The sequence below is a fragment of the Drosophila erecta genome, unplaced genomic scaffold (genome assembly GCF_003286155.1).
Source record: "Drosophila erecta strain 14021-0224.00,06,07 unplaced genomic scaffold, DereRS2 tig00000021-arrow-pilon, whole genome shotgun sequence".
NCBI classification, from domain to species: Eukaryota; Metazoa; Arthropoda; class Insecta; order Diptera; family Drosophilidae; genus Drosophila; species Drosophila erecta.
This window is the reverse complement of record NW_020825198.1, coordinates 2,908,933-2,934,696: the sequence shown is the minus strand read 5'-3', so window position 1 is coordinate 2,934,696 and position 25,764 is coordinate 2,908,933. Positions and strand designations below refer to the sequence as shown.

Below are 25,764 nucleotides of genomic sequence, written 5' to 3'. Positions count from 1 at the left end.
TCCGATGGCCAGCAGCCAAATGTGCAAAAGTAACACAAAATAAATTAGAAAGAAATGCGAAATTCGAAATAGAAAATACAAAATACTGAAAAAAAACTCAAGTTGGGGGAATTACACGCATAGGGGAGGCGGGAAGCGAGAATTACAATTATGCAGGGCAGGCAACCATAAATATTAATTTATTAGCGTTGCGCAAATTTATCTGCGCAATTTAATTTTTTGCGCTACACTCACACAAGCACACACGTGCCCATATCGCACACAACCATAAAACAGGAAGAAAGTAATGTGCCGCTAGTGCAGAGTCGAACTAACAATACCCTACTTATTATTCCGCTTCCTTACAATGTTGCTAGCATTTGCTTTCCAAAAGCTAACCACGCAAATACCTACACACACGTAATATCCGTAATATGAAAAACTATTTTAAGACCAGTCAACTTTGCTGCGAAAAATGAAATCACAAATTTCTTTGGCATTGCTTTTATGTTGTCTGCTAATCTATCATTGAAATATTTTACATTTTACTGCCAAAAATAACAATGTGGTTCTACCTCATAATATATAATTTATAATATGTCACTTGTTTACAGGCACAAACTTATGTGTAGCCAAAATGTAAATGAAAAGTGCTCAGCGTGTTCACATAGTATCAAAAACATTTCAGCCTGTAAAATATTTAATTGCTTTATTTCTACTCGAAATGCTTCTTAGTACTGTGGTAAAACGAAAAGCCTGTATTTTACTAATTTTAAATACTTAAATATTTTTAATAGCGAATTCTATTTATTGCAACCCCTATCGAACACGGGAGTATGCCCCTCCGATGGCGCAATTAAATAGACTCGTATTTATGCGTGGCGGCATTTTGGCCGCGACTCAAGTTGCGAACAAAAGCAGAAGGATAACTCATAGTGTGTCCGTGTGGCAAAGGGTGTGCGAGTGTGCGTGTGTGCGTGTGTGAGCTGGGGATATATGCCGTGCATGTGTGCGAGCGAGCGGCATAACCAAGATTAATGACCAGGCAAGGGCTGCAGGCCGCTCCGCTTTGGCTCATCGCACACAACAAAAGGCAATAAAAACATAATAAATTACCATATCAAGTATACGCCCGGTGAGCCCCTTGCTCAACCCTGGTTGTGCCGAAACCCCTGCATTTCCGCATGTCTCTGTGAATTTATCTGCCTGGCAATAGGCGCTACCTTGAGATCGCTCCGCCTTCCATCCTCCCGAAGAATAAAACTTTTCCCCACATGATTTATGCAATTCAATTCATAATGGTGTAATGGTGGCTTTCTTTCTCTTTCTCAGTTTTTCACTACGCATTTGTACTTGCAGCCACGCCTTCAATCCTCCTTCTGCTGTCATTTTTTAAGTAATTTTTGTTCTACTCCTCTGTCCGGGGACGAACAACAAAAAATGAACAAAAAACTTTTCCCAAACTGTCATAAATTTTTTTCCAATGCTGCACAAAACTTTGAGTCGCCTGGGAAAAAGTTTTCCCAGCTTATAAATCCATGTAAAAGTTTTGCATACACACGCAATTTCTCAACTTTTGCTCTTCCCATACACGAAAAGTACGTAGCAACAAACAATTATGAGAGCAAAAACAAATTTGGCAATCAAGTTCACATGTCTTCATAAGAATCCCCCTTTTTCTCCCCGACGAAAACTCATTAAATTCCTTCTTTTTTTTTGCTTCTGTTTAAGGAATTTTAAAAACTTATCTAACCCTTGGGCAGAGTTGTTTCAGGTTCTAATCGAAAATTCCTTATCAACCCTTTTTTACGGCCTGTCTTCTTTGTACCCCTACCCTCATTAATCTCAGGTATTGCAGCTGCTGCCTTCTAGGGGAAATCTCCCCTACATCTATCTGGTTTTACCTTGGGCTAAGGTCCATAAATCCAGCTGAGTGCTAGTTGGGATGTGTTATCTAAATTGATTGGTTAGGTGTTCTCGTTTCCTAATTACTTTATTGTATGGTCGAAAAAATTAATGATGATTAATTAGCCTGGCTCAATTATCGAGTGCTTGAAAATTCCTTCGAATGATATTTACTGAGTCATTAAAATTTAATGACTAAACACATTTTGTATATGCTAAATGAATGCTAAATAAAAGAAAACAAAATCGGAAAAAAAAAAACTTTAAACAATTCATAGCACAAAAGTTGAAAGTCACAATGGGCGCAAATTGATCAAACAAACACAAAATTAAACCAAAGAAAATTATAAAAACTAAATAGCTGAATTTCGCCAGCAATCAATAAAAATGCGAAGAAAACTTCGTCCATTGAAATAAATGTCTGACATTTGCGCAAAAGTTTTTGCGCCTTCCCCTTTCATCTTCATTATTTTGTTGCCAAATTTTCATTACAAAATAGCCAAGTGAACAAAAGAAACAAATTTTTCATGAATTTTCCGGCATTAAATTAAACTTATACATAAATTAAAGTTTTACTTCGTGCAAATCATTAGAGGCACTACAAGAAAAATAAAAACAATACAATCCATGTGAGAAAGTTTGCTGAGGCAGCTGCATGTTGCAGTTAGCTAACAACCAAAAATGTTGTTGCATGACCGGGAGAAATTGAGGAAATCAACGAAAAGTTGATGAAATTTATTAAATAGCTAATTTCGAAAAATTGCATTATGCCAGATAACATATATACGATAAAAGTGTAACTTTAAAATTAATACAACTGAATTGAACTATTTTGAGTTCGAAAAATTTCAAAGGAAATGCGCGGACAGCTGACAACGAGCATTTAGCCTCTAATAATACCCATTAGGCCATTATGCTCGACCATGGCGAATTCAATTAGCATTCGAATGCTATTCCAACAATATTGTGGGCAAAACTACTCTTGCTCTAAATGAAAATTGAAATTTCTGCCAGTAGGAGCAAGAAATTGTTGCATTCAGCATTATAAATTGAGCTGTAAAATGTATTTCTTGGCAATTTTCCTAGACTAATTTTAGAAAGGGGAAATTTGATAAAAACATCTATATGCCAGCGTCTGAAATATACACACAGCATTTACAGCTTTCACAATAGCATTTATCTAATGCCCAATATAAATCATTGTAATGAGCTGATACGAGAGACGAGCAAGAGCAACAACAAACTCATAAATAATGCGATAGTTGAACCCCCAACTGCTTCCCCTCAAAAAAAAAAAAAAAAGATGTACTATACATATATATACTTATACATACTTGTATATGTAGGAAGGTTCTGGTAGATAAACCCACTCACACACACACATAAAAAGTACTTACCAGAGGCAGTAAATCAACTGCTTAACTTCCCAAGACATAATAGAAACTTTTTATATGTTTTCAGAAACGAAACCAGGTTGGCATAGTTCAGATCAAATATTTAGGTTTAGTTTTGCATTTAATTTTTTCCATTTTCAGTTTTTTACGAAAAGCAAACACGCTCAAGGAAGCCGTCAGATGTATCTAAGTATCTATAGAAAGTTGTCGCAACCAGTTTGCCAGCTCGTTGGTGAGAAGAGGGTTTTAGGGGCAAGCTGTCAGGCTTGGATTTATGCTGCACGTTTATTATATTTACATTTAATTTAACTCTTTCACATGCCTTTAAATTACTGTGACAAATGTCCGCACTGTAAGCAAAGTTAAATGTATAACTATAAATATGTACCACTATTTGTGGCGAACTGTAATCGAAAGAAAACAATTTTCATGTAATCTAGGACATCATCATAAATTACAGCAATTTCGAGAGCCATTTTCGTGTTTCTTCCTCTTCGCTTTAGACCATTATGGCCACGTTCATACAGACAAACCGAGTAATATACAAACGGGTACACAAACGGATGATTCATGTATAAGTAACAGCCAGCGACCAAGTAAAGCCTTAATAGGTAATTATTTAAAATTTATTACGCTGGCTTTCGGGTATTATGGCCAACAATTTGGCCCTGTAGACCTTATAGAGACAGCTTTAGTGCTCCACTAAAGGCCACAAAGCTAACTGGATGTTTTCATTAAAAACGCTGTCAAGGCAAAAATGGCATAATTAGTTTTCATGTCACTAATAGTAAGAAAAAAGATACGATATATACATATATTCAGGCGTTTAAGATTTCTGCTAAACATTATTGGCCACCTTGACTACCTTTAAAAGTAATCTAAATTACGTAATCTATAATCGGAATTAGGCAGATAAGAAAAGTGATATTTTCAACGATACTTAGGTTCATCATAGCTTGCTTATAACTTTGGTAAAGAACCCATAAATCAGATAACGACTAGTTCTTATCTCTAAGCAGATACCAAAGCCGATAAACTTCAGCCGATTTTTTTATAAGAAAATAAAATTACCCACAATTGCCTTGAATCATCAAAACAACAAGTCGAAAGTCCAAAATTGATTATATTTATAACGAGCGATTGAAATATTCCAACTAATCATGAGTTCAAGGAAAGCTACTCGAAATTGGACATGTAAATCGTACGAAAATTTAAATAAAATCAACCACTTTTTCGCTGGAAGTTCTCTGCGAATGGAAACACCATTTTCCTCCGACTCTGTCTCTTTGTGGCCAGAGTTCACTTGAGTTTAAGTGCATTTTTGCATCTTTATTTGCACTCTGGTATTTGTTTTGTTGTTGCCAGTATATCTTAGACTTTTGCCATTATACACCGACACTTTTTCATATCCTGTCTGGAGCCCTCCATATAGACTATAGTCTGAGTACGAGCCCCTCCCTTCGGGATCCCCACTTTTGATGTGAGAAATGCGGCTCCATGACTTTGCTAAAAACCGAAAAAGCGTGCAAAGCAAAAAGGCCAAGTAAACTATGTATGTGTATGCAGAAAGAGGGGAGGAAACGGAATGGTTTGGGCCAGAATAGTGCACAAACAATGCCAAAAGCGCTAACAAGCACTTGCAGGCTGTCTCTATCGCACAGCCATCTATCGCTCGCCCTCTCTCTCTCTCTCTCTCTCTGCTTTGGCATGGAGTACAATTTGTCATCGCTTGTGACCATGAATCGGGTCAGGTGTCAACACCGAAAAAGCCAAGGAAAATCCAGAGGAAACTGGCTTTCCAGATACATTTGTATCTATGCATCTGCCAGCTACTTTAATGCACTTTCAGCGCTCAACGTCAATATGTCAAATTGATAAAGCAAGAAGATGCCTCGAAAAAATCGGAAAAAATGGAGAAAAAATAATAGTTAAGTGTTTTGCATGGCAAGGAGGCGGAGGTGCAGATTCAAGAGCCCTTTCCTTGGCCCGTAGAGTGTTTGCCAAAGCAATTCTCTGGTTTTTCTACTTTTTCCCACTTTTTAGCTGTCTTGTAGTGCCAAAACCCATGATAACTGCTAACGATTATCGAGTGCCGAGTAGGGTGGAGTGGGGAAAAGATACAAAACTAGCGAACATGCAGCGTTTTCCCATAGATACACACGTCGATAACTGCGGCAGGAACCTGGATGGAGATGGTTTTCGGCCTTATCAGTGTCTTAGCTCAGGTGTTAGGTGATTGCCCAGTAATCTATACGGCACCATGTTTGCTCCTCTTCTCCTCCTTTCCGATGCCTGTAATAGATATATAGATATGGAAACACAACTGCTTTGCATTTGTTTGCTTGTGTTTGCTTAAGGTAGATTATCAGGAACAGTTCCTGCCGGATCGCCAAGCCATTTACCTCAAATTGGATTCACATATCTCCCTCATTTGCAAATAGGTTACAGGCAATTGCTTCCGATGCACGGAATTATTTCCCAGATATTTGCGGATATTCTGGGCCTCAAGTTGACCCAAGCCTGAGTTCGTGGTATCCAATATATTTTCGGGCATCAGGTCATAGCAATTTAGTTGGACAAACTGTTTTTTATTTAAAATTACATTTCATTTAAATTAAATGTGCTTTTAAACACAAGAAGCTTTGTCTGTTTAAAATTTACAAGTTTATGCCAATGATTGCCTCAATTTAACACCTGGCCAAGAAATTGAAATTTAAAACCTGCAGTATCCTTTTGAGCCAAATGTGCAATGCAGGCCATCAAAATTCCTCTGGTTCCCATTTGGGTGCATAAGTTTTGGCCCAGCTTATCGTCTGCAAACACCTGTGACAGCAATTGCATTTCAATTGCAGATTAATTGAATTGGCCAAATCGAGGAGCTGCCAGCCCAGTTGGATGAAATAGAAAAATATACAAAATTTGTGCAAACATCAGAAGAAGAGAAATTCTGACTTTTCGTACACGCAAGCCCCATTTTCCCCCAATTTTCCTCCGCTTTCACTCGGCAACTACAATTGTGGGGCCATCGTTGTATTTTCTGCTTTATGTTGGGCAAATATTGACATTCGTTTATTAAAATTCCAGCAGAGACCCGAAGAGTCAGTCGGCATGGGGTAAAAACTCAAGCGAAGGCGCTCCAAGCCAAAGGAGATATAGAAGGAGGCGTGGCTGTGGGCAGGCAACATTTTATGTCATGTTTGCATATGTAAATGTGTCTCGCTCTCTTCCCATTTTCTTGGGCAGGCAATATTTGCTTTTAATTTTTGCTTTGTTTAAACTGCAGTTTAATTTTATTTTCCACAAATATGGCCAAAAGTAAAGCAAATCGCTTGAGCGAGACTGCGGCTGGCTGAGATGTTGAGATACGAAGATACATCTACCAGATACTTTGCAGTCAATTCCCAACTGCTGTTGCACTTCAAATTTAATTGACACATTTCTTCGGCCATTTCCAACTTTTTTGTATTCGGTCTGCAGAAATAGTTTTCCACATGAGCAACAATTTTCACATACACAACTTGCGAAATAAATTTTCATTTAATGCCAAGGGGCCGCAAGTCTGCAGCCAAGTTGAAAAAATAACAAATGCACACCATACGAATCCAACAAAAAGTGCTGCGATAAAAATTGCCAACAAAAATGCAGTAACAACACTAAACAATTCAAGTGACAATCACAAAATTGCAATAACAATGCAAATAAACTTTCAACTTTATGGTTTCTGCATTTGCATTCATTTTAATTAAATTCAAGTGCCAACGAAAATGGTTACCAAATGAAGTCGGGACTGCAAAAATACCTCTTAGGGAAAAGTTCATATCTAGTTTAGATTTAAATGCCAGTCATAAAAAAATATGATTATAATAACCAGCATGAGAATAACTAACTAAGAGGTACACAAAAACCCCCAAAAAGCTATAATTATTAGCTACTTTTTGCCTATTTTGCATACTTGATTTGTGTCGTTTTCATTTGAATTTGATTGCCGGACAATACAATTTTGTGTGACATAATAAATACTTTGATGCTATACTATACTATTTACATGTATTTGTGTTTATTTTTCCCCCAGTCCTCCATTTCTCTTTGCCATCGAAATAGACTGTTTTGATTAACATTTTCCTCTCGTTTTGTATCTTTTCTCGTTGACTGATTGGTTTTTCTTTGTTGCCAAGTAAGTCAACACACAGGAAATGGTATATAAAAGCGCAACTCTAATTAAGCCTTAAAGAAGGGTGTGTGCTGCATGAAAATGGAAAAATACAGACCCTCCTAGATTAAATTGAATAAAATTGCAAGGAAAAAGCACGAGTCATCGCTTGATTGGCAACTAAATCGAGGCAGGAAATGCCATTAGCCAAAGAGCATTCATTATTGTGAGGTTGGGGTGTTATTATTATTGAGGTAAATATTTTAAAAACAATTAGGAAATACTTCTACGTTTCGAGTAAATATAATTCCGTCTGTCAACATTGCATATAGTAACTAGTTTCAAGGGTTGCCATAAAAAAAGTGATACTGATCACGGGTTAACCGCCTAAAAAGTCCATAAAAACACCTGAGATATCTCAGCGAAAATTTCCCATACACTCCGCCGAAATCTTCCGCTATAATTGTGAATTTCTGCTTGGAACTTGGGTCCATAACATACCTACATCATATTACTAAATAGAGAATGCTTATCAGAGCCGAAATTGCCTTGAACAGAATGTTATATGGGGCCCCGTCCCTTATCATTTTACTGTTTGTTTTTGTTTTGCTCGGTTTTCGGGAAAAATCTGGGGCAATTCATGTTTTACTCAATTAGTTGTTCAATGTCGATTTGGGAAGACATTTCATTAATTCCGCCTGCCGCAGCGGAAGTTGCCAATTACAATGAGTCACAGAGTGAATCGTACGAATTCCCCCTGCAACCATAGGCCATTTACACAGGTTCTATTCGAAGGCCTCGGATCGCAGGGCATTCTCGTTTAATTAGATTTACTTTTATGTATTGTATGTAGGGCTAAAGCAGGGCTGGCAGGGCTGGCAGGGCTAAAGCGCTCCCTCGGGACGTGGAAATGCAAAGAGATTGGAAATACGACTTCGAGGGCCATAAATAACGATAATGCCTATAATTGCCAACAATTCATTATTATGGTAAGATAATTTGATATAAATGGGCTCTACGTGACCCCGACACAGCCTCAAGTGCTCCGTCCTCCCTCGGTTCGTTCGCAAAGCAGCGTGTTAACCTCTTCGGAATCTGGGAATGCACATGACCAGAAATGAGATGGTGTCGAGGAACCTGGCCCAAGCACTTGGCCACTTTTATGGCCACATTCGCTGCGCCGATGAGCGAATCAATTATTACCGCATCGTTTAACTGCACTTTTAGCCAAGGATTCTTGCGATAGGGTTCCATTCCTCATTTGCCATTTATATTGATTTCTTCTTTTTTTGCGCTATGGTGTAATTAATTAGTGACTACATATAATTTGTAGGAAAATTAAAGAATAAGCTACCTATGCTGTCATGAAAAAACGGAATATTTTTATATTCAAGTTCCGTTTATTAAGCTGACAAAATTCCGGAATTATTAATAGCTCTCACAATCTGCGGGTCTCAGATAAATTACCTAATTATCCACAGGCAAAGGAACCTCGTTGGATTCTATTACAATATTTCCTTCTTCTTAAAAGGGAAGTCGTTAATATAAATATGAATTGGTTTTAAATATGTTTTACGACTCCATTGATTGCATCTGGTAAAGACTAAACAGCGATCCATTCGCTTGAAAGGTGGAAATACAGAACCTCGATGATTTATGATCCCTCGTTAAAGTCAGCCGAAAACGGAAATAGAACTCGTTTAATAAAAAACACTTTGCATTTTGGCAGACACTCGAGGGCAAATTAAGAGGGCCAGACGTAGTAAAAATAAAAATTAAAACAAAAACAGAAACTGAAACCCAAACGTTTAATTGCGGGGAAACAAAGAAAAGAAACCAACATGAAATCAAAAGAAGAAATTCCACAAAATAGGGTTTCAAAGAGGACAATAAACATAAAAAAAAGTAAACTAAGGAACAGGCAAATGTCGAATTAAAATTAATGTCGAGTTAATCGAGTTTTGTTGTTGCTGCTCAGTTTCTTTCTCTTTGTTTTCCATTATTTTCTTACTTCGCTTTTTGTGTTCTTCTGGCCAGCGAACAAAGCGCATAAGGAGAAGAAAAGAATCTGATTCTCAATCTGAAAGCAGTTTGTCTTCTTCCCATTTTTTAATGTGCACTCGCCCTCTCTTTCTGGAGCCTGTTTATGCTGCCGCCCTCTCTTTCGCTCTCTCTCTCCCTCTCTCACTCGCACCAGCTCGATCTTATAACAGTGTTTACCTTGGCAGCGCGCAGTCGCAACCTCCGACTTCGCAGCCTCCGCAGGCAGCAGGCAGCAGGCATTGTACTATTTCAAGGATAACCACTAGCCCGAGGTTCTCCTTTGTCCCATCCGATTCTGGCCTTCGGATGGATCCGCGGAGTATTTTCCTATAAACTGCAATCGATTGCTATAATTACGGGGGAGCACTCAGCCCGAAGGCAGAATCCTCTCACAGGGAGAAATACAAACAATTATGGAAACATAGTTGAAGCACATAGTAAACTACAGAGTAAATAGCAAGTAAATAAGAAAACATAATCCTTGCTGGAATAAAGCCGAATCGTATAGTAGCGACCCAATTTTCAAGTAATAAATATACCATCTTATATCGTTTAATTTCGACCCACATTGAATTGCACTGCATTTAGGCATCCGTATATTATAAGCACTTTTTATTGATTTCACTTGGCCAGCAGACGACTTTTACTAATTAACACTTTTCTCGCTTTCCCTTGCAGGTAAGTTCTGGACATTTGCGTTGTGCTTAACCCAAATCGACGGTTGGTAAGGAGTGGGAATCCGAATCCGAATCCGAATCTGAATCGGAATCGGAATTGGGATTGGGATCGAAATCGGGCTAACAAGACAAGTCACTTAATGTCTGTCGCCAATTTATTCGCATTTTTTGCGCCGCTCTTTGTTTTTGGGGCCAATTAGCGAAACGAGTTTCTGGTGTAAACGTTAAGGAAAGGAAAACATTTCCGCAAAATAAATAAAATAAAGTAAAGTGAAGTGAAGAGAGGTGGAGCATGAGAGAAAAGGCCAAAACCAGCTGGCCGCATCGGAGGTATGAGTGATTCATGCGAGTGCGAGTATCTCTTAGTACGCTCCAACTCACATCGGGTTCCCCATTCCCCATTCCCCATGTCCCATGCCCCAACCTCCAATCTCCAGATCCACTTTACTCTGCAGTAATACGACGAGATAATGAGTGGGGCCGTAAGGAAATTAAATACAGTGATTAAGTAACTTAATGACGTGGGATAAGCCACGAAATGAGCAGGCTTAGGGGATGGATGGCCAGAACCGGCATTCCGGGTGTAATCCCAAAAAGTTACTAGATAAGGCTAGGATTTGGACCCCTACTTCAATCGTTTGGATCTGAAGTTGATCCGCCTCTTAGCTTCAAACTCAAGAGTCTCATAGCTCTTGGCCAAAAGTTCACTTATTCGGCGGTCACTGAACCTCCTTCTTCTACTTCTTCCTCATTTGCATTTTGTGGCAGCGAAGAACCATTTTAATTGTGTTTAATTAGACTCTCGGCTAACCGAAATAATTATGCATAATTAAAAGCCATTTTGCATTTTTTAAGGCGAATTTGAGGCATTAACCTCGACTAATAAATTATGCATGTCACGTGGCATTTAATTTTGAAAAATATCATTTAGGCTTATTATAACTCTTCATCTCGTTTGTCTTATTAAGCAAAAATTAATTGAATCGAATCGAATTGAATCAAAGAGATGATATCACCGCAAATTCCCCGTAAAATATGCCTCACTTTATTAGCTCATAAATTTCAATTATAAATTATTCATCACTATTTAGGGAAAGTTTATAATTTAGCGACAGTTCAATGAACCAAAAGTAGGCAAAAGTTCTATTTTGTCTAAAAACACAAGCAAATATTTCAGAGCAATTTGGCTTTTCTCCTTCTTTTTTATTTTTGTAGAATAAATTGTTCAATTATTTTGGGTGTGGCAAGTGGATATCGCATGGATATTATTGGTTTCTGCTGCCATTTGCATAGTCTTGAAGTTAATGAAATTTTTCAAATATTCATTCAGCTTATTGGTACGTGGGTGGCAGTGTGATATGCATATTAAATAGTCTGAAAGGCTGGAATTATTATATCTGTGTAAGTCCAATTGGAATGGAAATGGCTTAAAGATTTTACATGCTAATATTTTCGCAAGGCGACTGGACCAATTGTTACCCTTTATTTTTGTATAAAGTCATGCCTGTGTGTGCTTTTTTGCGTTTTGTGCGTTTTTATTAGTCACGATTACAGAGAATTTCATATGGCTTAAGCTGACCAACTGTCCCATTAACCCGCCGAATACCCCTTGTTCCTGGGCTTACCTGGCACATAACACTGCTCACATACTGGCGCATATCAGTTTGTATGTTAAACACTTTAAACGTGTTTTCATTTTGACTTGTTTGCTTTGCTCTTTACCTTCTTTTCAAACTTCTTACTACACAAACTACACAAACGGCAACTGCGACCCTTTTTCATTTGACTTCGCCTCGTTGTTGTTGCCGCACAAAATTATATTTATTTTTGCATTAAGCACGAGGTCAATTAACCTCATGCCGCGTCGCAAGTTCAATAAACGCAAAGCACATACAGCGCGCCAAACACAAGCAAAACTTTAAACTACACACTCGCGTACAGCAGAATTTAACATTCACATAAAAAGCGCAAAAAATCGCAAAAAATACAACAAAATGGCAAACAGAATGTAAAAAACTGTGTTGTGACGTCGTTGTTGTCGTTGACATTTTGTGCATTTTACAACAGCAGCAGCAACAACAAGAACATCGGGGCAACGCGGATTTTGTACAATTTTTTTTGCCATTTTTTTTACAATTGTAAATTGAGTCATTTGGTTGTAGTTGCCAGTTGTCGTTGTTTTTCACCCCTTTTTTTATTATTCTCATGTTTGTTATGCACTTGACAACGACAGCATATGAACAGCAACAGCAACAACTGTGCAGCAGCAACAGCAGCAACAGCAGCAGCAGCAAACGCAGCAGCAACAACCGCAGCAGCAGCAACAGCAGCAACATCAGCCGAAAACTCATTCATCAACACTTTCAAAGCGCTTTTGCATCCATTTGAGAATTTGTTGTTTTTTAGCCAAAGGCCACTGCTTTTCGAGGGGGGTTTGGGGGGCTGGAAGGCCCCTGGTCATTGATACGCCGGCTCGCGTGCCGTTCTAGCTCTTTTTTCAATGCTCGGTTTCCCCCTTTTTTGTTATATATTTTCATATTTATTTGCTTGGCTTTTTTTGGGTTCTGTCATTTTTTTGCCCATACAAATTAATTGTTTTCGTTTTTGTGGGCTTTTGCTTAGGGTGCCGCGTTGCCACGCAAAATAAAAAAAATGCGAGGGAAAAAGGTATTTTTGATTTGTTGTTTATTTTGTTTATTTTGCTTATTTTGGTTATTTTGCTTGGTAACCGATGACGTTGAAAATTGAGGGCGGTATGCACAGGTGTGCAAAATGAATGTTGAGTGGGGCAAAAGCGAATGTAAATCAATAATCGAGGCGGGGGGAAGTGCAAAAATGCTAAGTAAATGAAGACAAATTGGGTAAAATTTGTTTGAACAGTTTATTATGGGCAAATTTGTGCGGCAGAGTGCTATAAAAACGAATGAGGAAATGTTGGGAAAGTATAAATAAAACTGGAATAAATCTTTAAATGCAGCGCAATAAATAATCAACTGGAATGGCGAGTTATTCGAATACACTGTTCTCACACACACACACACGCGATAGACTCGGAAACAACGTGTTGACTAAGCCATTAAACTTAAAAATACATTTTACTACTGATTTTGGCTAAAACTCCTCAGGCAGTATAAACATTTTTTACGATGGCATTTACAATCATGGGAAAATGTGTATGGAGTACAGCTTTATGACTTGTACGCAATTATATAGCATAAATAAAATATATTATGTTGTTGGCCCGCCAGCCAGCTTAAATGTTGCCAAACAAAGCCAACTAATTGACTAAACTATGCAAATTAATCGATTCATTAGAAAAGCACTCAATTTGACTTTCAATCGATGTGCAAAACAATTAACTCATTAAATGACTAAACGCTCGCAGCTCATCAAAATATCGAAATAAAAGCCATTCGCCGAAGGCAGTAAAAAATAGATATACACATACGCAAAATACCCAGGCAAATCAGATAAATGTGATTCATGGTGTCAAATTGCTCAACACTCGAGCTGTAAAATATAAATTTAGCTGCCTTTAAAAAGCGGCCAGTTTGGCATTTCCGTTGGCCAATAAATTAAAAGCTTCCCCATTCATGACTCACAAGTATCTATGTGTATACAGATAGAAGATTTATATGCCCGGCAATTAGCAAGTTGATCTAATAATCCGAGTGGGAAATCAGCGGGGAAAATTGTTGCAAATACTTACATTTCCACTTGGCCAAATCGCGGCCAGGCCACAAAACTAGTTTACGTGCAAAAACACACAGAAAAACTAACACAAACTAGTATTATAATAATCACTTCAATTTTCAGGCCGGCCAGGCAAAGAGATTGTTGTAAAAATAATAATAATAACGAAAGCAGAGTAGAGCAGCGCACGAAAAAATGTATTTGGCAACTTTGGCAACGAGATTCTTTGACGTGAATTTATGGCAATTGAAGACAAGTTTTTAATTATGTTGCTGCCGTCGTTATTGCTGTTGTAGTTCTGGCCGTTGTTGTAGTTGTTGGTTTTGTTGTTTTTGTGTCTGTTATGGCCCGGCATAATAATAATTTAAATATGGCCAGGACAGCCTGAAAATGAAGTGGCACACGGCATTAAATCATCGCGTGCAGCTAAAAAGGATAAATAAGCGAGGAGGAAACACAGCAACTGCTGCCTTCAATTTACTTTTTCCAATCACAGGAATTGAATCAATTTCAGTTGTGTTACTTACTTGTGCTACAATAGCCGATTAAAATGGTTTAACTGGAAGTGCAGGGAAATACACTTGGAGAAACAGAAAATTATCCAGAGCTCTCTGTTCCCTCTTCGAATTAAAGCTGCTTTGATAAGCCCTAAATTTACGAAAATAAAGTTAACTACTTTGTTCAGTCTTAATTTAGTATTACAGCCAACATTATGACAATCAGTTAATATTTCTGGTCCACACTTCAAGAGCATAACGATGGCTTCTCAGTGGCCAATTAAATGCATAAAAATATGGTTTGAAAATACCAATAATAATGCAAATATGCAGTGCAACGGCAGACGGGAAATAATTTCGCTTTATGTTGTGGCCTGCGAAAAATCTTCTCCTTCTGCTTGTAATTATGCGAGACTTGTTCTGCATTGTGGCTGCTGTTTTTGCAGCTTTTGTTGCTGCTTCTTCGACTACATTGCAATTTGTATGCAAATGCAATCGGCAATGCAGCCACACACCGCACACACACACACACGCACACACACCATCGCAGCATAAACAACGTGATTAGCATAACAGTCGACGAGGCCGTAAATATTGCATTTTAGCATAATTGTTTATACTTTGCAGCAGCTGCCAAACGAAAGCAACGCCTCTTTGCAGTTGGGCTACTTTGTATTTAGTAAGCCAAGTAATTAAGCCAACAGTATTTCGGCATATAAATTGTAATATTGCACTCGACTCAAGTACGCTTAATGAGTTTTCCATTCAAACACACATTCCCATTTGGGATCAGGACTTTAATTAAAGCCAGCAATTGCATGAATTTGGCAGGGAATAAACCAAAGTTGCATATAAATAATTGAACAAGAGCTGCTCCTTGGAATATGTAAATCAGGTAGAAAGTCTCTAAGTCAAGTTCTTAAAAGGTAATTAAATTCAAATAGAATAACTTTCGATTCATAGACGGGAAAAGCATTGGTTTATTTTCTCACCATTTTCCATTATGTGACGCTATTATTTTGTCGCTATTTTAACTGCTTTTTCGACAGCATCATGACAAATTTCTCACACTAGTGTCAACTGCGGACATCTACGATCGCTTTCGGCACTCGGATTTCTGCTTTCGGCTGTCGGATGTACACAATCTTCTCGGCAAATCCAACAAGTAGAGTGGAGTCGACAGTTCCCATTCCCATTTCCATTCCCAAAACCCATTTTCCATTTCCCATTCCTGCCACAAAGTCGAGTTTCAACGAGCTGTGCTAACTTTCTATTGTACAATGCGATCCAGTCACTTGTTTTTGGCCCCATTGCGATAATGTGTGTCCATGTGTGCCAATTGCCGTCCATGTGTGTGTGTGTGGTGTATCAACAATGCCTAACTGCCTGTGACGTTGTTGGTGTTGGATATTCTCTGGTAATGCACTCCGAAAAACAACGCTAGACAACAAACAGGGCCAAAATGAAGTCTACGCATAATATGGTAGTGCTAACATCCCACGTTGGGCGCCAGTTGTATGAAACGCGCTAGATCTTTAGCATTTTTAGTACTTCATCCTTACGAAGGTTTGGAATAGATTGCAAACACGACTAGAAGATTTTTTTACGTGCTCCAATGGATAAGTATTGCTTCCAATGTGTTGCTGTTGCTGTTGCAGTTGCAATTTCTGTTGCAGTGTCGCTGTTGCATGCTATCCCCGTTTTGGGCTCCGCTTTGTTCGTGTTCATTTGGCAGTTTCCGCGCTGCAAACTTTGTAATTAACTTTTGTCACGACGACGCCAAAGTCTTTCGAGGACTCTCCACCGAATGTGAAATAAAAACAAAAAAAAAAAAACTGCATTCTGTGAGGTGAACATGCATAAGTAATTATTTATTTGCGAGATGACAGCAAATATTTCTTAAGTATGCAACAATTAGCAACGCCAGCTTAAAAACCGATTAAAGACAGCAAACAGAAATTAAGGCCAAAAGGAGAACAATAGAAGCTCCATGGCGTGCCAAAAAAAAAGAGGAACAAAATTAAAGGAGAATAATATAATATAAGGGAAATGAAAGAAAAGAGGGGAGAGCAAAGAAGAATTGCCAAGGAATTTGTTAACGACTCGACATGCCAAAATTAATGGCATGCCTGGCAATAATTAAAACAAAAACAAGCCAGCACGAAGCTGACGCTGCAGAAAAAAGAGCAGACAGAGATGGATGGAGGCGCAGAGAAAGAGACGGGAACAGAGCATCCAAACAAGTTTTCTGGCACAACAAGAAAGCGAGGGCGGTGTAAAACGAAATGCATTATATAACAAGCATTTCCATCCATTTCCAAATGACTTTTCGAAATGTAAAGTCTGCTCACCTTTTTTTCGGCTGCGATTTGCAAATATTTGATCTATTGATTACCAGAAAGTAATGTTTTATTAACAGTGATGGATAATGTTTATGTAAAAGTACCTAATTTAATGCATTACCATGAATTTCTATCGATTTCACTTGGATACGCCATATTAGGGCTGAAAACTAAGGAGGCCCTATTTAAAATGAATATTTATTAGATATAACATGTAGCTTACCAATTAAAATAAGGTTGTACACATTTACCTTGTACCTTACATAGTCGAAAGCAAACAGTACCTTTCAATCACTGATTATAAACAGACCGACCACTGAGAGCTGCAGCAAATGTATACTTCCACCGCCCTTTTTCAATTTAATTTATCGCAAATATGCAATCGAAATGATGATGTGAGTGGAAGTGCATGCAATCAATGATGGTTTGATGAAAAGCCCTTCACGTTGACTAACAGGAACTTTAATAATTCAAAAGGCGTAAATTGAATTAGTCAGGCATTTCTTGGGGCAAATGTCATGTCAGTGGATTATTTCGATTTTAGTTAAGCTGCCGCAGAAGCGAGCTGCTTAAGAATGCAACTGTCCGTGCTATGGACGAACAATTGCAGCCTAATTGAAAGCTAAATTGAATAAAACACACACACACACACCCACCCACACACACTCAATCGCCGAGAACAAGCCCTCGACACACAGACACTTGCTAACAAGGCAGCAGAAAAAATGAGGGAAAAAAGTGTAGCCTGCTCAACGGCGCACACTCGACACGTACAATTACAGTACGGTACACACACATATGCAGTCGCAATTACTTGTGCGACGGTGTGTGTGTGTGTGTGTGTGTGTGGTGTGCGAGTGTGAGAGGAGATAGCCAGACAGTTCGCAAGAATCTCAAGAGCCTTCAACCGTGCAGCACTGCGAGAAATACCCTTTGCTGCATACTTTTGCACACATTCATAAATGCCTACAAAACCCTGGTGGTTGCAGTGCACCTGAGGAAAATGGCAATTTCTAAAACCACTGAACTGCTACATTCGAAGGCAAGCTTTCAATGCAAACAAATACGGGTTTTCTCTGCCTGTACCTGCATAGCCAACCCAAAAGCTGCAGGATAATGGAATGGAAGAGAGAACGGCGGACGGGAGAAGAAACATTCTGTGCACATAAAAGGGGCCAAGGAGGGGGTGGAAGTGGGCGGGAAAATTGTGGAAAATGCAAAATTAGCATGAATACGAAATACAAGTTAAATATTTGAGCAGCCCAAAGGTGTTTCAAGCGCAAGAGAGACGAAACGAGCATAAGAATGGAGCATTAGGAGCGCCGAAGAACGAAAAACCAGGGCCAGGCAAAGGGAAAATGGAAAATGGAAAATGGGAAATGCAGGCGAGCACGAGATGCCTGGATGCAATCATAGAAATTGCATTTGCCGTTAGAGCAAATGGTGCTTGCGAGTCCAAAATGAAGTATTCTGCAGCATAAGCAGAATGGGCCCGATAAAGATTTGCTTTAATTGCTAGTCATTATTCCAAAATGGGATATGTGTGTCCGGGGTCCTGAGCTCCGAACTCGAAATACTTAATCAGTTTTTGAGCTTTTAGAAAGTAACGCAGAAGTGTTGAAAAATTCCCTTCTAAACAATTTAAATTAATTTGTTCTGCAGCTAAACGAGTTTTCCCGCAGATTTTTTTCCATTTTCCAATACATGCGCGACATGACAAGCAGACAAATAGACTGCTGATAAAACATTAAATAAATAGGAACGCACACCAGCGCAAGCGATAACTAATAGTTGATTTATTTACAATTTACCCGGTGCATTTTCTTTATTTTCGCTGTCCTTTACCTTTATTTCTTTCTTTGCTTGTTGATTTGTTTTCCATTCCACGCCGCTGCCTCCTCCCTGCGCCTTATCAGCAGACTTTGACTTTGGGGACATGTAAATAATTTATATTGTATACTCTGTTATGTGTGTAATTTATGACGGCCGCGCTGGCACACTATAAAAAACGCAGAGCGAGAGGGCTGTTATATGGCCCTTATCAGCGTGAAAGTGGGACGGGTATACAGTAACTTGGCTAGTGGCTTAGCAACAATATCAGCTTGGGCTCGTAACTAAATTAGCATGATTGTGTGTTTTATGCAGGCGCATGTTGGGTGCTTAAAATCAATTAATGTCCTACTAACATATATCAGTTATATGTCCCTATAATACAAAATGTTTCAGGTAAACCCTCAAAAAACTAACCGAAACTAATCAAAAGTATTTCAATTTTATTTTTTAATTTTATAAATGCCAGCTGTATATAAATAATGCAAGCTGTAGGGTATTCGGCGACTATCTCGCCAATGATTTTACCTTTACTTAACCTTATTTCGCTGCGTTTCGTTTGCTGCTTATCAAGGCGATGTAACGCACACAAGCATAAAAACACACATTAAAAAACACACACACACGGAGAGATAAACGCACACAGAGGCACTACTAATTGCTGTTTACTCAGCGCGCAATTTTCTTTCCGACACTCAGAGAAAAAGTGGAGGCATACACCGAATCCGAGGGCCATTGCCCGCAGTGCTTTTTGTAGCTGTTGTTGTAGCTGTGTCAACTGCAACTCACTAATCTCGCACTATCTCGCACACAGATACTCACTCACACACGCGAGCACCGTGTATCTCCGCGATGTCATCTTTCTTTAACGTTTTATTTATTTTGCCAAGAAACAAATAGTGGCCGCAATGCAAACGGACGATCATAAAAATTTAATTAACTTTTATGAACTGGGTAAATAGTGTAGGAAATGCATTAAACGCAGCGCAGAAAAACTACAAAAACATTTACCCAAGTCCCAGGGCCTGGAAAAAAATATCTATTTACTTTCTTTACGATTTTTCATTTGCGCCGTGTTTGTTTATTAGTGTGCCGATGTCTAAGCAAATGTTTTCGCCAGTGTTTGCAAGAGTTTAATTAATATTTCAATGCTAATATTTATGGGGTCCAAATAAACAGAGGGGGTTCAAAAAAAAATGATTTAACAATGAAAAAATAAAATTAGTTAAAAACTGCTCTTGTTTTGGGATATATATTGAATATATTTTATTGAATATATTTATTTTGGAAATTTGTTAGGCAATTAAATGTATTACAGCATGGTGACAGAAAAAAAAATTTTTTTCTTTTTGAAGTCGTCCTAATTCTATGCTCACATCTGCAGGTGTGTGTTTATTTTGGGAATGTTTGCTCTTAAAATACAAAAATAGAAATGTAAGCAAAACTAATTGGCAATTTTCAATTGGAAATTGCGTGCAAATTTATTTTAATTTTGCACCTGCGTTTGCCAGCCCCATCGATGTTTGCAATGCAAATATTTTTAGAAAGCAAAAGGAGGGAAAACCCATCACCACCACACCATTTTCCTTTTTCCAGGCCGCTGTTTGTTCAAGTTATTTGGCTGCTCGGCTGCTTGGCTGCCACCTGGTCCCAGAGATAAGGAGAGGAATTCGAATTTACCAGCTCGCATTGTTGGATTTATTTGCATAGCATTATGCGACACATACTATGCATAGCAGATAAATCCATATGGACACTAAGGTGGCAAATATTATTTCACACATGTGTAAAATATAAATCACTTTATTGCAGCCAATTTGCACAAACGATTTGCTTTGACTGCGATTTTGTTGGTTGTTGGCCCTGCAAATGCAAATGGCGTTTGTGTTTGTTGTCTGCACCAAACTCCCAGCCACATCGGCCACTTTAATTGGATGCTGCCTTTTTGGGCCATTTTTGATTTGTGCCTTTCGCAATTAGCAGAAATATTTCGAGAGATATTTGTTTGCCTGGACCCAAGGAGTTTTGTTGATTTATTGCAAGAAATTTACGACAGCCACAATGTTTATTTATACGGCTGCCTCCTCCTTGACTGCATACCCATTTCATCAGAATTCTGAAAAGTTTGTCTGATTGTGTAAATGCATATTTGCACAGCCAGCATTTTAAATGTTTGCAGAGCAATGCTTCATTAAATGGAATCGACCATTTATACATTTTATGTTTGCCGAACAACCATATGCCAATATTTAAGTGGGCTTCCCAATTTTTGGAAGCTGTTAAAGTGTATTCCACCCATGAATAGTGCCGAGTTAGGCCACAAAATAAACTCTCTGGCTAATGCAAAAATATCTGACCTGACATTATCGATTGACCTGCCCGGAGCAGTGGAAAACTATTTTTGCCTTTTACACTGCACTTTGCATCCCTTCGCCAAACAAAATGTAGAAAAATAAAACTAATAACCGACGGGAAGAAACGACAGCGATGCTTTCATGAACATAAATTTTGAAAGCCTTTAATGGCGAGCAGGCACAACAACAACAACAACAACAACAACAAATGGTAACCGCAGCTGTTGCTACGAATTTTTGCAACATTTTTCCTCTGTTTTCGGAATCGGCTGCACAAATAAATTGCGCATAAATCGTGGGCAACATAAATTTTACATGTTGCCCGGCGTTTTGTGGACTGAAAACAAGTTGAAATTATGTGAGCTGAGGCGGGCATAATTTATGCGATCGGATGGGGAGGCAATTAAAATATTTGTGCCAACTAACAAATTTCCTTAATTAAAAAATATCTTGGGCCATGCAATTACGAGCTGTTAAGTGTAAGCAACAAAGTTTAGCTGACCATATTCAACCAACGTTCACCGGTCTCCATTTTGTTGACTTGAACTCAAATTACTGCATATGATTTAGAGCTAGCTAAGCCATTATTTATTAAGCTAAGCCAGCTTATCAAAGTTTACACTTAGTTTTAGCCCCAACTAACGAGAGATTCTATTCCCTCTTTTTCAGCAGTCACGCGCCCGCAAAAACTCCACCAAAGCAAACAAACTGAATGCAGCCGCTGCATCAGCAACATCGCCTCGTCTAAGTCCAGTGCCTGCAGCAACACTGTTGCCGCAGCAATCGCCAAATACCACAACAGCAACAGGCAACCTGCAGCAGCAGCAGCAGCAGCAGTACCAGCAGCATCAGCAACTTCTGTCGCAGCAGCAACTACTGTCGCAGCAGCAGCAACAGCAGTACCAGCAGCCGCAGCAGCAACAGCAGCACTTCCAGCAGCAGCAGCAGCACTTGCAGCAGCAGCAGCACGCACAGCAGCAACATTTGCCACAGCAGCAACATCAGATAACCGCACAAATCCAAACCATGAAGGATCAACCGCAGCAGCCCATGGTGAGTCAATCGGTTTCGATTTCCCATGCAATGCCATTGACCTTTTCGAGTTTCGACCCCCCTCACCATTCTGCTGGTCAGACAGCTTTGATTTCCATTTCGTTTTCCATTTCAAGGCAGCCAATTGCCAAATGCGAAATGCAAAATACAAAACACAAAACACAACAAGCCCATAAATCCGCATGGCCACATTGCGTATACGTCACGTGGCCCCGAGCCCAATCAATTGCAGCTGTGCAAACTCATACACGCCACAGCCAGACATCGTGTATATATATATATATATATAGTAGATATAGTTCCCCATTCATTCATAAAGATTTTGTCGATTTTTATCAATGATTGCTAAATGCTTTTGAAAACAAAACCACACACACGGGAGCCAGGTGCAGATAAATTCCAGATACAGGAAGCCAGCTGCCTGGCAGTTCAGCTGGCCTACACTTGGGCAAAAAGTTTTCACTTTTCCTTAAATTGAAGCTTACACTTTAAAAAGTTGTATGAGCACGAAAGGAAAGAATTTATGTGAGCAAAAACATGGCTGGCTTAGAACTAGACTAATATTAAGTGTTGAGTGCCAACCAGTTTTGTAAAGTGTAATCCGAATAGTGTGTGCTTCAATTTTTACATTTTATTTGAATTTTATTGTGGCCGCCTTCCACTGCTCCCCACTTTCACTTTCATAACTTTTCTGCGCGCTCGTAAAAATGCAAATGAAAACGGGTTGAGTTTTTGGGTCTGGCCAGCAGTCTGGCTTTGTTTTTCTGGCTTATTTTTCGTTTTATTTCCTTTCACGGCGCTTCCTGTTTATTCAGGGACCAAAAAATGTAGCATAATTTGAGGCGTGTTAATTAACAGTGGTGTTTTGTGTATGCCGCGGAAGTTGTAACTCAGGCAAAAAGGAAATTTCTGTTTTTGGGGCTTGGGGCTTGGAGCCTGCCACCAATTAGACTGAGCCTAATTAGGGCACACACAATATGATTTATGACTGGCCAATCCAGTCTAGCTTTGGGTACATAATTCATGTCAGTTTTTCAACTGCTTTTATGGCCAAAATGCTTATTTATGAATGGTGTTGCAAAGCAGTCGAGGCATTGAGTTGGTTTGGGTTTAGTCTAGACCTGGAACTAATGGGGGATATGGCAAGAAAAATTAGCAGGAAGCAGCTAATACCCTTTAGAACTTTCCTCAAAGTGATGAAAAGCTAATCATGTTCGTTGCATCTTTGATTTCAGGCACCCATGGCCTTCTACCCCACATGGCAGGCGGATCCGTCGCAGGGCTGGCAGAACCAGTTCATACAGCAGATACCACAGAACACACCGGCCATAACGTCCCTGAACTCCCTGGACTTCCAGACGCAGTCGTACGCGTATCCCTCGAACGGCTATGTGCAGTCGGGCCTGGGATTCGATCCCAACTACGGTAGGTCGCCATACGCGGCACCAGTGCAGCGCTACGACTTCCAGAGCCAGCAGCTGTCCACGGCACCGTCGGCCATCAACCAGGTGGGTCTGCAGAGTGTGGCGGGATTCGCGCCCAGCTACGCAGGACAGGTGTCCGCCGCACCAGTGCCGCCGTCGCAGCAACAACAGCAGCAGCAGCAGCAACAGCAGCAGCAGCATCTGGGAGCGGACCTGAACAAGACGATGTCGGGAAACGACACGCCTGGATATCCGCGGGTGAGCAGCGTGCCGCCGCGCTCACTCAACTGTAACGGGTATTCAGGCGATTACAGCGGTTCCCCAGCCACCAACAGCAACAACAGCAGCAACAACAGCAGCAGCAACACCAGCAACACGAACAACAGCAACGCCAGCAACAATAACGCCACCACAGTGGTCAGCGGTGGCACCACCACGCCAGCCCCACCGCCCACAGTGGTGGCCCAGCCCGCCTCGTCGCCCATGCAGCCACCCAACCAGGCGGTGCCCCAGTCGCCCACGCGCAGCAACATGCTGCAGCAGCAGCAGCAACACCAGTCGCCCACGGGCAACGGGCTGCAGCCCTATGTTGCTCCGCAGCAGCAGCAACAACAGCAGCAGCAGCAGCAACACCTCTCCTCGCCACCGATGCAGGATTGGAACTGGCAGCAGCAGCAGCAGCAGTCTTTGGGCGGCGAGGGCTATGCCCAGGGTGAGAGACTCCATCTGAACACCCGCATCAAGTCGATGATCATGCGCAAGAGCGATCCCAAGGATCCGCCGCCGGACCTGCAGCAGCAGCCACAGCAGGTGCAACAGCAGCAGCAGCAGACGGCGGTGCAGCAGCAACAGCAGACCGGTCATTTTTTATCGTATAGCCACCATCTCCGGCCCGAAGCGGCGCTGAGCGCCAACGGACCGAGCAGTGCCACGCCCACCCACCCACTGCCCAACCTGCAGCAGCAGCAGCAAGTGCAGCAGGTGCAACAACAGCAGCAGCAACAGCAGGCGGTTGGTGGGCCAGTGGCTGCCGAGCCGATCGGAGGTGGTGGCGATCACATCTGGAAGCCGCACCACGCCAACTCGTTTAAGAAGCCGAGCGTGGTTAGCGGCTATCCGGCAGCAGGACAGGATGCACAGTTGCAGCTGCAGTTGCAGCAACACCAGCCAGGACAGCACACGACCATCAACCACTCGGTGGATCCGCCGGTGGTGCCACCACAACAACATCCTCCAGTAGCCGCCGCTCAGCCCAAGAAGTCCAGGAGTCGCAGCAAAGCCAGTCGAGCAGCGGCGGCGGCAGCAGCAGCAGCGGAAGCAGCGGCGGAGATCGATCGTGATCGAAACTCCACGGATCCGGGAGGTGGTGGCCTGAAACCGCTCAGTGCTCACTATCCCCCGCATCCACATGCCGCCGGAGGACCGCCACCGGGCCAGGACTATCACTCGCAGTACATCAAGACCGAGCCCGGTTTACTGGGTCCTCCGCAGCCCAACAAAATGGAGGGTTACGAGCGGAACTACCAGAACTTCATTCAGTATGCGGACTTCTGCCAGAACGATGGCCAAGGACAGCCCGTGCAGCAACACCATGGTCATGGGCAGCAGGACTACGCCGGCTATCACCACAACTCGGCCTATTATGGCGCCGGAGCCAGTAGCTTTCAGCAGAACTTCCAGCAGAACTTTGTCCCTGGATACCAGCACTCCACTTACGGCGGCAGAGGGAAGCCGCCTGCCAACCAGCCGCACCAGATCCACGGGCATAGTCAGAGTTTGATGGAGCTGGACAGGAAACCAGATACCAACAGCATCATACCACTGCCCACGAACTACGAGAAGGATATACCCGCCTATCCCATTCCGCCGCATCGCTATGCGCTGGGACACGGAGCTCCTCCGCACTTGAGTCACCACGGCATGCTGGAGCCCAAGATCGAGGACATGGGTATGCTGGGGCATGGTGGAGGCTATGCCTATCTGGGCAGTGAGGGGAAACCCTTGAACAATGGCTTCTCCTGCTGCCGACAGGGTGGCACTCGACCACCCACCGCGGAGCACCTAAAGGACGGAACCTGCCTGGGATTGGGTATACAGCCGAAGGAGGAACTCATCGACGAGGACGAACTGATCGACACCCATGGTAATGGGCTGAAACCCATTGGTGGTGTGGGCAAGGCCAAGGGAAAGCAAAAGCCCGATGAAATCCCCGAAATTGTGGTGAAGCACGAGAAGATCAACCCCATGTTTGACACCACGGATCGGTTGGAAAAGGGCAACAAGACAGAGATTCCCGAGTGCGAGTGCTTCCAGTCCGACAAGAATCCTCCGGAGCCGGGTACATACTACACACATCTGGGTGAGTTTTGCCTAAATTCAGAATCATCCGAACTTTAAACTGATTGCACTGCATTGTGGTTTAG

General features: G+C 41.0%; 1 protein-coding gene across 2 annotated transcripts in view; it reads left to right on the top strand.

The window, feature by feature from the left end:
* Window positions 1-25,764, top strand: part of LOC6546372 (DNA N6-methyl adenine demethylase) — an 85,256-nt gene that overhangs the window by 55,340 nt on the left and 4,152 nt on the right. Inside the window, exons 5-6 of one of the 2 annotated variants that reach the window (XM_026977278.1) lie at window positions 21,537-21,917; window positions 23,153-25,700. In XM_026977278.1, coding sequence (XP_026833079.1) covers window positions 21,537-21,917; window positions 23,153-25,700 — 2,929 coding nt within the window. Of the gene's footprint in view, window positions 1-21,533; window positions 21,918-23,152; window positions 25,701-25,764 lie in introns of both variants that reach the window. The other variant, XM_015157980.2, reaches the window with a different exon arrangement.